The sequence below is a fragment of the Aythya marila genome, assembly GCF_965140915.1.
Source record: "Aythya marila genome assembly, contig: HAP1_HAP1_SCAFFOLD_1108, whole genome shotgun sequence".
Lineage (NCBI taxonomy): Eukaryota > Metazoa > Chordata > Aves > Anseriformes > Anatidae > Aythya > Aythya marila.
The window spans coordinates 1,059-15,522 of record NW_028137699.1 but is presented as its reverse complement, the minus strand read 5'-3'; the positions used below and the strand labels follow the sequence as shown (position 1 = coordinate 15,522).

General features: G+C 63.4%; 1 protein-coding gene across 1 annotated transcript; it reads left to right on the top strand.

The window, feature by feature from the left end:
* Nucleotides 1–850: 850 nt before the first annotated feature.
* Nucleotides 851–9,681, top strand: LOC309890641 (valine--tRNA ligase, mitochondrial-like; the record flags this gene model as incomplete). Its single annotated transcript, XM_082785061.1, is given in 17 exon segments — nucleotides 851–954; nucleotides 1,041–1,122; nucleotides 1,205–1,281; nucleotides 2,267–2,369; nucleotides 2,371–2,473; nucleotides 3,242–3,312; nucleotides 3,403–3,528; nucleotides 3,636–3,740; nucleotides 4,562–4,630; nucleotides 4,738–4,816; nucleotides 4,897–5,024; nucleotides 5,105–5,257; nucleotides 6,608–6,808; nucleotides 6,908–7,019; nucleotides 8,343–8,539; nucleotides 9,261–9,386; nucleotides 9,565–9,681. Coding segments are annotated over 17 exon segments (1,941 nt in total), but the record flags the coding sequence as incomplete, so codon positions are not given.
* Nucleotides 9,682–14,464: the final 4,783 nt, after the last annotated feature.

The window sequence follows — 14,464 nt, the reverse complement described above, 5'->3', positions numbered from 1 at the left end:
CCCCATGTCCCTTAGGGTCCCCTCCTGTCCCCTTGGGGTCCCCTTGGGGCCCCCCCATGTCCCTGGGGTCCCCTCCTGTCCCCTTTAGGGTCCCTTGGTGTCCCCTGGGGTCCCCTCCTGTCCCCTTGGTGTCCCCCCAATGCCCCCTCCTGTCCCCCCTGTGTCCCCTGATGTCCCCTAGGGTCCCCTCCTGTCCCCTTGGGGTCCCCCCATGTCCCCCCATGCCCCCTCATGTCCCCCCCATGTCCCCTGGGGTCCCCTTGGTGTCCCCCTGTGTCCCCTCATGTCCCCCCAGGCCCCTCCTGTCCCCCCTATGTCCCCCCTGTGTCCCCTAGGGTCCCCTCCTGTCCCCTTGGGGTCTCCCTGTGTCCCCCCATGACCCCTGGGGTCCCCCCTGTGTCCCCTGGGGTCCCCTTGGGGTCCCCCATGTCCCTTGGGGTCCCTCCTGTCTTCCTGGGGTCCCCTCATGTCCCCCCCATGTCCCCTGGGGTCCCCTTGGTGTCCCCCTGGTGTCCCCTCATGTCCCCCCATGCCCCCTCCTGTCCCCCCATGTCCCCCCTGTGTCCCCTAGGGTCCCCTCCTGTCCCCTTGGGGTCTCCCTGGGGTCCCCTTGGGGTCCCCCCCATGTCCCTTAGGGTCCCCTCCTGTCCCCTTGGGGTCCCCTCGTGTCCCCCATGACCCCTGGTGTCCCCTCCTGTCCCCTTGGTGTCCCCTGGGGTCCCCCCTGTGTCCCCTCGTGTCCCCCCATGCCCCCTCCTATCCCCCCCACGTCCCCTCGGTGTCCCCACACCCCCCCCAATGTCCCCAACGTCCCCAAAACGTCCCCAAAACGTCCCCAAAACGTCCCCAGGGCGCCCACCGCTTCGACGCCCGCGACCGCCTGGTGGGGGCTCTGGCCATGCGGGGCCTGTTCCGGGGCTGCCAGGACCACCCCATGACCCTCCCCCTCTGCAGGTACCCCCCAAAAAAACCCCAAAAGCCCCCCCCCATATCCCCGACCCCTTTTTGGGGACACTGAGGCCACCTCGATGTCCCCACAGCCGCTCGGGGGACGTGGTGGAGCTCCTGCTCAAGAGCCAGTGGTTCCTGCGGTGCCGGGAGATGGCGCAGCGAGCCCGTGAGGTGACGGCAAATTTTGGGTGAAAAACCCCAAAAACGGGGCCGGAACCCGGTCGTAACGGTCCCTTTGTCACCTCCCCACCAGGCGGTGACGTCGGGGCGCCTGCGGCTCGTCCCCAAATTCCACGAGAAGAATTGGAAGACCTGGATGGACAACGCGGGGTGAGGGGGGGCCCTAAAGCCCCGCAAGTGACCTAAATCCCCGCAAGTGACCCCAAATCTCCTGGGGGGACCCTAAAACCCCTGGGGGGTCCCCAATTTCCTCCCGGGTGTCCCTAAGTTCCCCTCGATGCCCCTAAATCCCCCCGGGGGGGCCCTAAATTCCCCATGGGTGATCCTAAATCCCCCAAGTGACCCTAAATCCCCTCAAGTGACCCCAAATCCCCCCAGGGGGGCCCTAAAGACCTCTGGGGGGTCCCCAAATCCACCTGGGGGGTCCCTAAATCCCTCGGGTGCCCCCAAATCACCCCAAATGCCCCCAAATCCGCCTGGGGGGGTCCCCAAATCCCCCCGGGTGCCCCCAAACCCCCCCAAATCGCCCCAAATGCCCCAAATCCTCCTGGGGGGGTCCCCAAATCCCCCTGGGTGCCCCTAAATCCTTCTGGGGGTCCCCAAAATCCCCCCGGGGGGTCCCTAAGTCACCCCAAATGCCCCCAAATTCTCCTGGGGGGGTCCCAAATCCCTCTGGGTGCCCCCAAACCCCCTCAAATCCCCCCGGGGGGGGTCCCCAAATCCCCCAAGCTGCCCCCAAACCCCCCCAAACCTCCCCATATCCCCCCGGGGGGGTCCCCAAATCCCTCTGGGTGCCCCCAAATCCCCCCCAAACCTCCCCAAATCCCCCCGGGGGGGTCCCCAAATCCCCCCAGCTGCCCCCAAACCCCCCCAAACCTCCCCAAATCCCCCCGGGGGGGTCCTCAAATCCCCCCAGGTGCCCCCAAATCCCCCAAAATCCCCCCGGGGGGGTCCCCAAATCCCTCTGGGTGCCCCCAAACCCCCCCAAATCCCCCCGGGGGGGTCCCCAAATCCCTCTGGGTGCCCCCAAACCCCCCCAAATCCCCCCAGGTGCCCCCAAATCCCCCTGGGGGGGTCCCCAAATCCCCCCCAGGTGCCCCCAACCCCCCCCCCCCCCCTCCCCAAATTTCGGCAGGGACTGGTGCCTGTCGCGGCAGCTCTGGTGGGGCCACCAAGTGCCGGCGTACCGGGTGGGGGCTCCCCCCCCCGAAAACGAGGACCCCCCCGAAAACGAGGACCCCCCCGGGGGGGCTCTGGGTCGTGGGGCGCAGCGAGGACGAAGCCCGCGCCGCCGCCGCCCGCGCCTGCCGCTGCCCCCCCGCCGACATCCAGCTCCACCAAGGTGAAGCCCCCCCCCCAAAAAAATGACCCCCCCAGCACCCAAAAGGAGCCCCAGCACCCTAAAAATGCCCCCCAGGATCCCAATTTCTGCTCACTGGCTCCAAAAGTGCCCCCCAGCACCCCAAAAGTGCCCCCCAGCACCCTATTTCCCCCCACCTCCCCAAAATGACCCCCCCAGCACCCCAATTCCCCCCCCAGCACCCTGATTTCCCCCCCCAGCACCCCAATTCCCCCCCAGGACCCCAATTTCCCCTCACAGGGCTCCAAAAGTGCCCCCCAGTACCCAAATTCCCCCCCCCAGCACCCCAAAAGTGCCCCCCAGTACCCAAATTCCCCCCTCAACACCCCAAAACCCACCCCAATTCCCCCCAGCACCCCAAAAGTGCCCCCCAGCCCCCCAATTTTCCCCCAGCACCCCAAATCCCCCCCCCACCTCCCCAATTCCCCCCCAACACCCCCAAACCCCCCCCCCAACCCCCCCCAGTCCCCCAAAACCCCCCCATACCCCCCCAAACACCCCCTCCTCGTCCTCCAACCTCCTTGGGGCCCCCCCCAAACCTTTTGAGGACCCCCCCCAATATTTTTTCCCCCCCCCCACCTCCCCAATTCCCCCCCCAACACCCCAAAACCCCCCCCAACCCCCCCCAGCCCCCCAAAACCCCCCCCTAACCCCTCTATACCCCCCCTCCTCATCCTCCAACCTCCTTGGGGCCCCCCCAAACCTTTTGAGGACCCCCCCCCAAATATTTTTTCATGCCCCCCCCCCAAGACCCCGACGTCCTGGACACTTGGTTCTCCTCCGCCCTCTTCCCCTTCGCCGCCCTGGGCTGGCCCGACGAGGTGAGCGCCGCTTTTTGGGGGGGTGTAGGGGGGTCACGCCACCCCCCCCACCCCAAAAATTTATCGCCCACCCCCGTGGGCCCCCCCCAGACCCCCGACCTGCGGCGTTTTTACCCCACGAGCCTGCTGGAGACGGGCAGCGACCTCCTCTTCTTTTGGGTCGCCCGCATGGTCATGCTGGGCCAGGAGCTAACGGGGCGCCTCCCCTTCTCCCAGGTACCTTTTTGGGGTCCCCCCCCCCAATTTTTGGGGTCCCCCCAAACCTTTTGGGGTCCCCCCAGGCCTTCTGGGGTCCCCCCCGTCGTTATTTCCCCCCCCCCAAGGTGCTGCTGCACTCGCTGGTGCGCGACGCCCAAGGGCGCAAGATGAGCAAGTCGCTGGGGAACGTCATCGACCCCCGGGACGTCATCGCCGGTGCTTCCCTTCAGGTAGGTCCTACAATAACAACAAAGGGCCGGCCCGGGAGACCCTACAATAACAGTCTTCACCCTACAAAAACAATAAGTTTTCGTTTTGGAGACCCTACGATAACAAAGAATTGTGTTTTCTTGGAAAAACCCTACAATAACAAAGGATTTCTCTCTGTCTTTGTTGTTGTAGGGTCTCCCAAAAACATTAAAAAGTTGTTTGTTATTGTAGGGTTTCCTAGTTCTTTTCCCTTCTTTAGAAGTCCTACAATAACAAGCAGTTTTTTTAGCTTTTTGGGAGACCCTGCAATAACAAACAACTCTTTACCGTCTTCGTTTGTTATTGTAGGGTCTCCCAAAGGCAGAAAGGATTTGTTTGTTATTGTAGGGTCTCCCAGTTCTTTTCCCTTCTTAAGAGGTCCTACAATAACAAGCAGTTCTGGCTTTTTGGGAGACCCTACAATAACAAAGACTTCTTTTTTATCTCGTTTTGGGAGACCCTACAATAACAAACAACTCTTTACCGTCTTCGTTTGTTATTGTAGGGTCTCCCAAAGGCAGAAAGGAATCGTTTGTTATTGTAGGGTCTCCCAGTCCCTTTTCCCTCCTTAGGACACCCTACAATAACAAGTAGTTATTTCTTCTTCCTTTTTGGGAGACCCTACAATAACAAAGAGTTCTTTTTTGTCTTTTTAGGAGACCCTACAATAACAAACAACCCTTTACCGCCTTCATTTGTTATCGTAGGGTCTCCCAAAGGCAGAAAGGAACCGTTTGTTATTGTAGGGCCTCCCAAACACGGCAAAGCTTTGTTTGTTATTGTAGGGTCTCCTGTCTTGCAGGAGCTGCAGGAGAAGCTCCAGCGCAGCAACCTCGACCCCCACGAGCTCGCGGTGGCCTCCGAGGGCCAGGTGGGACCTGAGACCCCCCCAAAACCTTTTTATGACCCCCCAAAAACCTTTTTATGACCCCCCCAAACCTTTTTATGACCCCCCAAAACCTTTGTGTCCCCCCCCAGCGGCGCCAATTCCCCCACGGCATCCCCGAATGCGGCACGGACGCGCTCCGCATGGCTCTGTGCTCCCACAACGCCCACGGTGAGGACCGAGGGGGGAGCACCCCAGGGTGGGGGGCACCCCAAAAACACCCCCCCCTGCTAAAAAAAACACCCCCCAAGGTGACGACATCCGCCTGGACGTGGCCACGGTGCTGAGCTACCGCCACTTCTGCAACAAGGTCTGGAACGCCGTCAAGTTCGTCCTGGCCGCGCTGGGGCCCGATTTCGTCCCCCAACCCCCCGAGGAGGTAATCAAAAGATGGGGGGCCACCCTAAAGACCCCCCCGGGGCTGTAACGAGGGGCCTTCCTCCTCCTCTTCCTCACTAGGTGGCGCCGCGGGGGCCGATGGAGCGGTGGGTGCTGAGCCGGCTGGCGCGGGCGGCGGGCGAGTACGGGCGGCGCATGGAGGCCTTGGAGGCCCACGGGGCCTTGGCCGCCGCCCACCACTTTTGGCTGCGCTCCTTCTGCGACGTCTACCTGGTGGGTGGGCTGTCTGTCCGTCCGTCTGTCCGTCCGTCCGCCCGTCCCGGGGTTGTCTGTCTGGCCCTTTGCGCCTCTGAAGGCGTTGGGTTGAGCGGCGCGGCGTTGAGCGCGGCCGTCTGTCCGTCCCGCCCAACTCCTCGTAGATCTTTCAACGTTGAACCCAACCCATCTTGACCTCGTTGACCGTGTCCGTCTGTCCGTCCTTCTCAACTCCTTGTAGATCTTTGAACCCAACCCATCTTGACCTGGTTGACCGTGTCCGTCTGTCCGTCCCACCCAATTTGTTGTAGATCTTTGAACGTTGAACCCAACCCATTTCCATTTCGTTGACCGTGTCCGTCTGTCTGTCCTACCCAACTCCTCGTAGATCTTTGAACGTTGAACCCAACCCATCTTGACCTCGTTGACCCTGTCCGTCTGTCCGTCCCACCCAATTTGTTGTAGATCTTTCAACGTTGAACCCAAGCCATCTTGAACTCGTTGACCATGTCCGTCTGTCTGTCCTACCCAACTCCTTGTAGATCTTTGAACCCAACCCATCTTGACCTGGTTGACCGCATCCATCTGTCCGTCCCACCCAACTCCTCGTAGTTCTCTGAACCCAACCCCTCTTCACCTCGTTGACCGTGTCCGTCTGTCCGTCCCACCCAACTCCTCGTAGCTCTTTGAGCATTGAACCCAACCCATCTTGACCTGGTTGACCCTGTCCGTCTGTCCGTCCAGCCCTGCCCATCAGATCCTCCCACGCGCTGACCTCAATCCGGCCTCCCCCCGTTGCCCTCCCCCGTCCGTCTGTCCCGCCCCGCCCCGCCCCTTGCGTCACCGCGGGCATCCCGTTGAGCGCGTCCGTCCGTCTGTCCCACCCGACCCCACCTTGCACTGGGTGCCGCTGTCCGTCTGTCCGTCTGCCGGGCTTCCTTCAGCCCTGACGTCAGCCCGGCCTCACCACGATGAGCGTGCCCGTCTGTCCGTCCGTCCTGCCCAACCTGTTGAGTCTCCTTGAGGCCGAATGAGCGCGTCCGTCTGTCCGTCCATCCCACTCATCGTTGACCTTTATCCACTTTGGACCACGTCCATCTGTCCGTCCACCAAAACCTCTCATTTCTCCCCAAAACCCCTCCGTACCTCCCCAATTTTGGCCTCCACCCCTCCCTCCGGCCTCCCTTTGACCTCCATCCATCTGTCTGTCCTCTCATCGTTGACCTTCATCCCCTCTTGGCCACGTCCATCTGTCTGTCCACCAAAACCTCTCATTTCTCCCCAAAACCCCTCCCTACCTCCCCAATTTCGGCCTCCACCCCTCCCTCCGGCCTCCCTTTGACCTCCGTCCATCTGTCCGTCCCGCAGGAGGCCGCCAAGCCGGCGTTGCGCGGGCCGGGGGAGGCCGCCGAGACCCGCCAGACCCTGCTGAGCTGCGCCGAGCTGGGGCTGCGCCTCCTCGCCCCCTTCGCCCCCTTCTTGGCCGAGGAGCTGTGGCACCGCCTGCCCCGGGCCTCCCCGGCCTCCCCCACCATCAGCCTCGCCCCCTTCCCCGACGCCGCCATGCTGGTGGGTGCCGCGCCGGGTCCTTTGGGTGCTCCCCGCCCTCCTCCTTTCCTCACCCACCCTAATTAATGCGTTTTTTTTTTTTTTGCCCCCCTTCCCCAGGCCCACTGGTGCTGCCCCGAGGTGGAGGCCGAGGTGGAGGCCATGCGGGAGGTGGCCAGGGCGGTGAGGGCTCTGCGGGAGACTTTCCGCCTCGGTGCCGCGAGGCCGCACGGTGAGTGCTGCCAGGGCTCAAGATGGCCGCCGGGGAGGGGGACGGGCGGGGGGCGTTGGGGGACGGGGAGGCTGATGGGGTCTGGGGGGAGTGGAGGGCGTCGAGGCCCAAGATGGCCACTGGGAGTGGAGGTTATCAAGGCCCAAGATGGCCGACAAGGGTAGAGGTTAACAAGGCCCAAGATGGCCGGTGGAGGCTGGGGGCTGATGGGAGTGGAGGACGTCGAGGCCCAAAATGGTTGACAGGGGTGTCAAGGCCCAAGATGGCCACCAGGAGGGGAGGACGTTGAGGCCCAAGATGGCTGACGGAGGCCTCAAGATGGAGGCTGGAGGTCAATGGGAATGGAGGACGTCGAGGCCCAAGATGGCCACTGGGAGTGGAGGTTATGGAGGCCCAAGATGGCCGCCGGGCCTCAAGATGGAGGCTGGAGGCTGATGGGAGTGGAGGATGTGTTGAGGCCCAAGATGGCTGACATGGGTAGAGGTTAACAAGGCCCAAGATGGCCGCCGGGAGCCTCAAGATGGAGGCTGGAGGCTGATGGGAGTGGAGGACATCGAGGCCCAAGATGGCCACCAAAAGGGGAGGACGTCGAGGCCCAAAATGGCCACTGGGAGTGGAGGTTATGAAGGCCCAAGATGGCCGCCGGGCCTCAAGATGGAGGCTGGGGGCTGATGGGAATGGAGGACGTTGAGGCCCAAAATGGCCGCCAGGAGGGGAGGTTATGGAGGCCCAAGATGGCCGCCGGGCCTCAAGATGGAGGCTGGGGGCCAATGGGAATGGGGGATGTCGAGGCCCAAGATGGCCGCCAGGGCCTCAAGATGGCGGCCGGGCCCGTGGGACTACATGTCCCAGCGTGCACTGGGGTGTAAGGGGTGGTCACTAGGGAGGGCCTAAGATGGTGGCGCCCAGTGGAGGCGGCCATGTTGGAGGCGGGGTTATGTCAGGGAAGGAAGGTGGTTGGTGGGGCGGCCATCTTGGAGGCGGGACTTGAAGGTGGTTGGTTGGGTGGCCATGTTGGAGGCGGGGCTATCACCAGGGTAGGAAGGTGGTTGGCGGGGCAGCCATCTTGGAGGCGGGACTTGAAGGTGGTTGGTTGGGTGGCCATCTTGGAGGCAGGACTTGAAGGTGGTTGGCGGGGCGGCCATCTTGGAGGCGGGACTTGAAGGTGGTTGGTTGGGCGGCCATGTTGGAGGTGGGACTATCGTGGGGTAGGAAGGTGATTGGTGGGGCGGCCATCTTGGAGGCGGGGCTATCTTGGGGTAGGAATGTGGTTGGTGGGGCGGCCATCTTGGAGGCGGGGCTATCCCAGCATGCTTTGCGCAGTGGCCGTGCAGTGCCCGGAGGAGATGAGGGCGGCGCTTCAGGAGCTTGGCCCCGCCCTCCAGGCCCTGGCGCAGGCGGGGCCGCTGAGGCTCCTCCCTCAGGAGGCGGAGCCAACGAAGGGGGCGGAGCCAGAGCTGGGGCCTGGTTGGGTGGGGGCCCCGGCCGGCCCCGGCACCCACGTCTACCTCTGCCTGCAGGTGGGCCCCGGGGCATTGTGGGATACTGGGGGACCCTGGGGCATTGTGGGATGTTGGAGGACCCCAGGGGCATTATGGGATGTTGGAGGACATGGGAAGGGAACCCTGGGGCATTATGGGATGTTAGGGTGACCCCAGGGCATTATGGGATGGGGGAGGACCCCAAAGGAATTGTGGGATGCTGGAGGACCCCTGGGGCATTGTGGGATATTGGGGGACCCTGGGGGCATTATGGGATGCTGGAGGCCCCCAGGGGCATTATGGGATGTTGGGGGACATGGGAAGTGAACCCTGGGGCATTATGGGATGCGGGAGGACCCCAAGGAGGGCACTTTGGGTTTTGGGGTGACCCCAGGGATATTATGGGATGCTGGAGGACCCTGGGGGCATTATGGGATATTGGGGGACCCCAGGGGTATTATGGGATGCTGGAGGACTCCAAGGGCATTATGGGATGTTGGGCTGACCCCAGGGATATTATGGGATGTTGGGGTGACCCCAGGGTCGTTCTGGGATGTTGGGGTCACCCTGGGGTCATTATGGGATGTTGGGGTCACTTTGGGATCATTATGGGATGTTGGGGTGACCCTGGGGTCATTATGGGATGTTGGGGTCACCCTGGGGTCATTATGGGATATTGGGGGACCGTGGGGTCATTATGGGATGTTGGGGTGACCCTGGGGTCATTCTGGGATTTTGGGGTCCCCCCCCGCCCCCCCAGGGCCTGGTGGAGCCCAGCGCCGAGCGCTCCCGGCTCAGCGCCCGCAGCCGCAGCCTCCAGCGCCGCCTCCAGGCCCTGACCCCGGGGGGGGCCCCCTCCGCCGCCCCCCCCTCGCAGCAGCGCCAGGTACGGCCCTAATTAGCACTAATTACCACTAATGAACATCCTTACACCAAAACCAGGGCATTTTGCTAACGGGAGGGGCTTCCTTCCTTGGGGGGGGGGTGTCCCTGTGCCCCCCCTCGTTAGCAGTGGCCTAATTAACGCCCCCCCCCCCTCCTTTTTTTGTGCCCCCCCCCCCCAGGTTGCCAGCATCCAGGCCGAGCTCGCCCGCCTGACCCAGGCCCTGCAAGCCCTGGGCCCCCCCGAGGACGCCCCCTCCCCCCCCCCCCCAATAAAACCTCATTAAAAAACCCTTTAACGAGCCCCCTGCCTCGTTATTCCCATGGGGGGGGGAGGAACTGGGAGGGGGGGGCTCAGCTCAGCCCCCCCCCAAATTACTGGGGGGGAGGGGAGGGGGTGGGGGGGTCCCAGATATTATTGGGGGGGTCCCAGATATTAGGGGGGGGGTCTCAGATGTTGGGGGGGGGTCTCAGATATTATGGGGGGGGTCCCAGATATTAGGGGGGGGGTCTCAGATGTTGGGGGGGGGTCTCAGATATTATGGGGGGGGGCCCAGATATTAGGGGGGGGGTCTCAGATGTTATGGGGGGGGTCCCAGATGTTGGGGGGGGTCCCAGATATATTGGGGGGGGTCCCAGATATTTGGGGGGGGGTCCCAGATATTTGGGGGGGGGTCCTAAACACTGAAGGGGGCTTCTAAACATATGGGGGGGGCAGGTTTGTTTTTGGGGGGGGGCAGGGGTTTTTTGGGGGGGCCCTAAAATGTTTGAGGGGGGGCATGGGGTGTGGGGGGATCCCAGGGATTTGGGGGGGGCTCAGGGGGTTTTGGGGGGGGCCCAAATGTTTTGGGGGGGGCTCAGGATGTTTTTGGGGGGGGCAGAGGATTTGGGGGGGTCCCAGATATTTGGGGGGGAGGGCAGGGTTTTTTTGGGGTCCCAGGGGTTTTGGGGGGTCCCAGCTGGTTTGGGAGGGGGGCCAGATCCTTGGGGGGGTCTCAGGGATTTTGGGGGGGGTCTCAGGGGTTTGGGGGGGGGCCCCAGCATCCCAGTGCCACCCCCCCTCTGGCCCCCCCCTCGCTGTAGGATCTGGTTCAGCGTCCCCCAGGCGCCGCCGGCCCCAAAATAGCAGCGGGGCCGGGCAGGGGCTGCCGGGAGCCGCTGGCACCGCCCCCCCCCCCCCCCCCCAAAATCCCCCCGGGACCCCAAAACAGCTCCGGGACCCTAAAGAGGGACCCCGAAACTGGGAGCGGATCCGCAGCGGGCTGGGGGACCCCAAAAGGGGCTGCGGGACCCCAAAAGGGGCTGAGGGACCCCTAAAAGGGGGTGAAGAACCCCAAAAGGGGACCCCAAAAGTACTGGGGGACCCCAAAAGGGGCTGAGGGACCCTGAAAGTGGGACCAGGACCCCAAAAGGGTCAGAAGAACCCCAAAAGTGGGACCAGGACCCCAAAAGGGGCTGAAGAACCCCAAAAGGCGCTGAGGGACCCCAAAAGTGGGACCAGGGCCCCAAAAGGATCTGAAGAACCCCAAAAGGGGCTGAAGGACCTGAAAAGGGGCTGAAGGACCCCAAAAGGGGCTGAAGAACCCCAGAAGTGGGACCTGGACCCCAAAAGGGGCCGAAGAACCCAAAAAGGGACTGAAGAACCCCAAAAGTGGGTCCAGGGCCCCAAAAGGGGCTGAAGAACCCCCAAAGGAGCTTTTGGCACCCCAAAACTGGCTGTGGCACCCCAAAAGTGGGACCAGGACCCCCAAAAAAGGACCAGGACCCCGAAACGGATTCTGAAGGTGCTTGGGGCATCCCAAAACCATCTCCGGGACCCCAAACCTGGATATTTTGCCCCAAAAGCAGCAGCTCCGGCGCTGATGTTGTGACCTGGACCCCAAAAGCAGCTCCAGGACCCCAAAACCCGCAGCAGGACCCCGAAACCACCCCCGGGATGTTGTAGACCTGCAGCAGGACCCCAAAAGCAGCAGCAGGACCCCCAAATCCTAACAGGATCCTAAAAAAAAACAGCACCGGGACCCGAAATCCTGATCTTGGACCCCAAAATCGGCCTCGGGACCCCGAAATCGGCCTCGGGACCCCAAAAGCAGCCCTCAGGGCTTCAGGTACCCCCGGGACCCCACCGCGTGTCCCCCTCCTGTCCTTGTCCCCCCCAAATCCCGTGTCCCCCCCGACCCTATTGGGGTCCCCTTGTCCCTCCTGTGTCCCCCCTAACACTATTGGGGTCCCCCCAACCCTTTTGGGGTCTCCCTGACCCTATTGGGGTCCCTGTGTCCCCCCCATCCCTATTGGGGTCCCCCTGTCCCTATTGGGGTCCCCCCCTCAACCCCGTGTCCTCCCCAACCCTATTGGGGTCCCCCCGACCCTATTGGGGTCCCCCTGTCCCTATTGGGGTCCCCCCCCCATCCCTGTGTCCCCCACAACCCTTTTGGGGTCCCCCCGACCCTTTTGGGGTCCCCCTGACCCTATTGGGGTCCCCTTGTCCCTCCCATGTCCTCCCCATCCCAATTGGGGTCCCCCTGTCCCTATTGGGGTCCCCCCCTCATCCCCGTGTCCCCCCCAACCCTTTTGGGGTCCCCCTGACGCTTTTAGGCTCCCCCTGACCCTATTGGGGTCCCCCTGTCCCCGTGTCCCCCCCCATCCCTATTGGGGTCCCCCTGTCCCTATTGGGGTCCCCCCCTCATCCCCATGTCCCCCCCGACCCTTTTGGGGTCCCCCTGACGCTTTTAGGCTCCCCCCGACCCTATTGGGGTCCCCCTGTCCCTATTGGGGTCCCCCCCTCATCCCCGTGTCCTCCCCAACCCTTTTAGGGTCCCCCTGACCCTATTGGGGTCCCTGTGTCCCCCCCATCCCTATTGGGGTCCCCCTGTCCCTATTGGGGTCCCCCCCGTCCCTGTGTCCCCCACAACCCTTTTGGGGTCCCCCTGACCCTTTTAGGCTCCCCCCAACCCTATTGGGGTCCCCCTGTCCCTATTGGGGTCCCCCCTCATCCCTGTGTCCCCCCCAACCCTTTTGGGGTCCCCCTGACCCTTTTGGGGTCCCCCTGACCCTATTGGGGTCCCCCTGTCCCTATTGGGGTCCCCCCTCATCCCTGTGTCCCCCCCAACCCTTTTGGGGTCCCCCCGACCCTTTTAGGGTCCCCCTGACCCTTTAAAGGCTCCCCCCGACCCTTTTGGGGTCCCCCCGACCCTTTTAGGGTCCCCCTGACCCTTTAAAGGCTCCCCCCGACCCTATTGGGGTCCCCCTGACCCTTTTAGGGTCCCCGTGCCCCTCTGACTCCCCCCTCCCCCTCTGTCCCCCCCCAGGTCCCCGCCCCATGGCCGAGGGGGACTCGCACCCCGGGGACGTCACCGCCGGCCCCGCAGCGCGTCCCCACCCCCCTTGGGGACAACCCGGGGGGGTCCCCGAGGGGGACGGGGCCACCCCTGGCGTCCCCACTGTCACCGTCACCCCCTGGGCCGGTGGCATCACCATCACTGTCACCGCCGCGCCGGACATCGGGGATGTTGGGGACATTGGGGACATTGGGGACATCGGGGACGTTGGGGACATCGGGGACGTTGAGGGCGTTGGGGACATTGGGGACATTGGGGACATCAAGGACATCGGGGATGTTGGGGACATTGGGGTCGTTGAGGACGTTGGGGACATCAAGGATGTTGGGGACGTTGGGGGTGTGGGGGACATTGGGGACGTTGGGGACATCAAAAACGTTGGGGACATCGGGGACATTGGGGTCATTGGGGGCATTGGGGACATCAAGGACATTGGGGACATTGGGGACGTTGGGGACATCGGGGGTGTTGGGGACATTGGGGACGTTGGGGACGTTGGGGACATCGGGGGTGTTGGGGACATTGGGGACATTAGGGTCATTGGGGACGTTGGGGACATTGGGGACATCAAGGACATCAAAGACATTGGGGACGTTGGGGGCGTTGGGGACGTTGGGGACGTTGGGGACATCAAAGACATTGGGGTCATTGGGGTCATTGGGGGCGTTGAGAACGTTGGGGACATTGGGGGTGTTGGGGACATTGGGGACATCAAAGACATGGGGGACATTGGGGACATCAGGGATGTTGGGGACATTGGGGTCATTGGGGACATCAAGGGCATTAGGGACGTTGGGGACATCGGGGGCGTTGGGGGCGTTGGGGACATTGGGGACGGGGACAGCGGTGTCCCCAAAGTGGGTGAGGACAATGGGGACGTTCCTGGGGACACTGGGGACGTTGGGGACATCGGGGACAAGGGTTTTGGGGATGGGGACGTCCAGATCCTAAGGGACCTTGGGGACAAGGATGTTGGGGACAAGGACATCAGGGACGAGGACATTGAGGACAAGGACGTTGGGGACACGGAGGTGGTGGCCCTAAGGGACGTTGGGGACAGGGACATTGGGGTCAAGGGCATTGGGGTCAAGGGTGTTGGGGACGTTGGGGACAGGGCTGTCACCTCCCCGGGGGACCTTGGGGACAATGGGGATGGGGACAATAGGGTTGGGGACAATGGGGACATTGGGGTCAAGGATGTTGGGGTCAAGGACATTGGGGACATCGGGGTTGGGGACATCGGGGTTGGGGACATTGGGGTCAAAGATGTTGGGGACATTGGGGTTGGGGACATTGGGGACGTTGGGGACATCGGGGTCAGGGACAATGGGGTTGGGGACAATGGGGACATTGGGGTCAAGGACATTGGGGACATTGGTGTTGGGGACATTGGGGACATCGGGGCCACGGGGCCGCGCGCCGCCGGTGGCATCACCATCACGGTGACAGCGCCCCCAGCGGAGGACGAGGACGTCCCCGGCGATGACGTCACTGCTGACGTCACCGCTGCTGACGTCACCGGTGACGTCATGGCGGGCGGGGGCGGCCCCTCCGCTGTCCCTGTGGTGGCCGGAGGTGACGTCACTTCCGTGGTGGCCGGGGGTGACGTCACTTCCGTGGTGGCCGGGGGTGACGTCAGCGCTGACGTCACCAGCGGAGGTGACCTCACCGGTGACATCATCGCCACCGCTGAGGTCATTTCCTGCCTTCCGGGGGAGGACGTCGTCAATGATGTCATCACAGG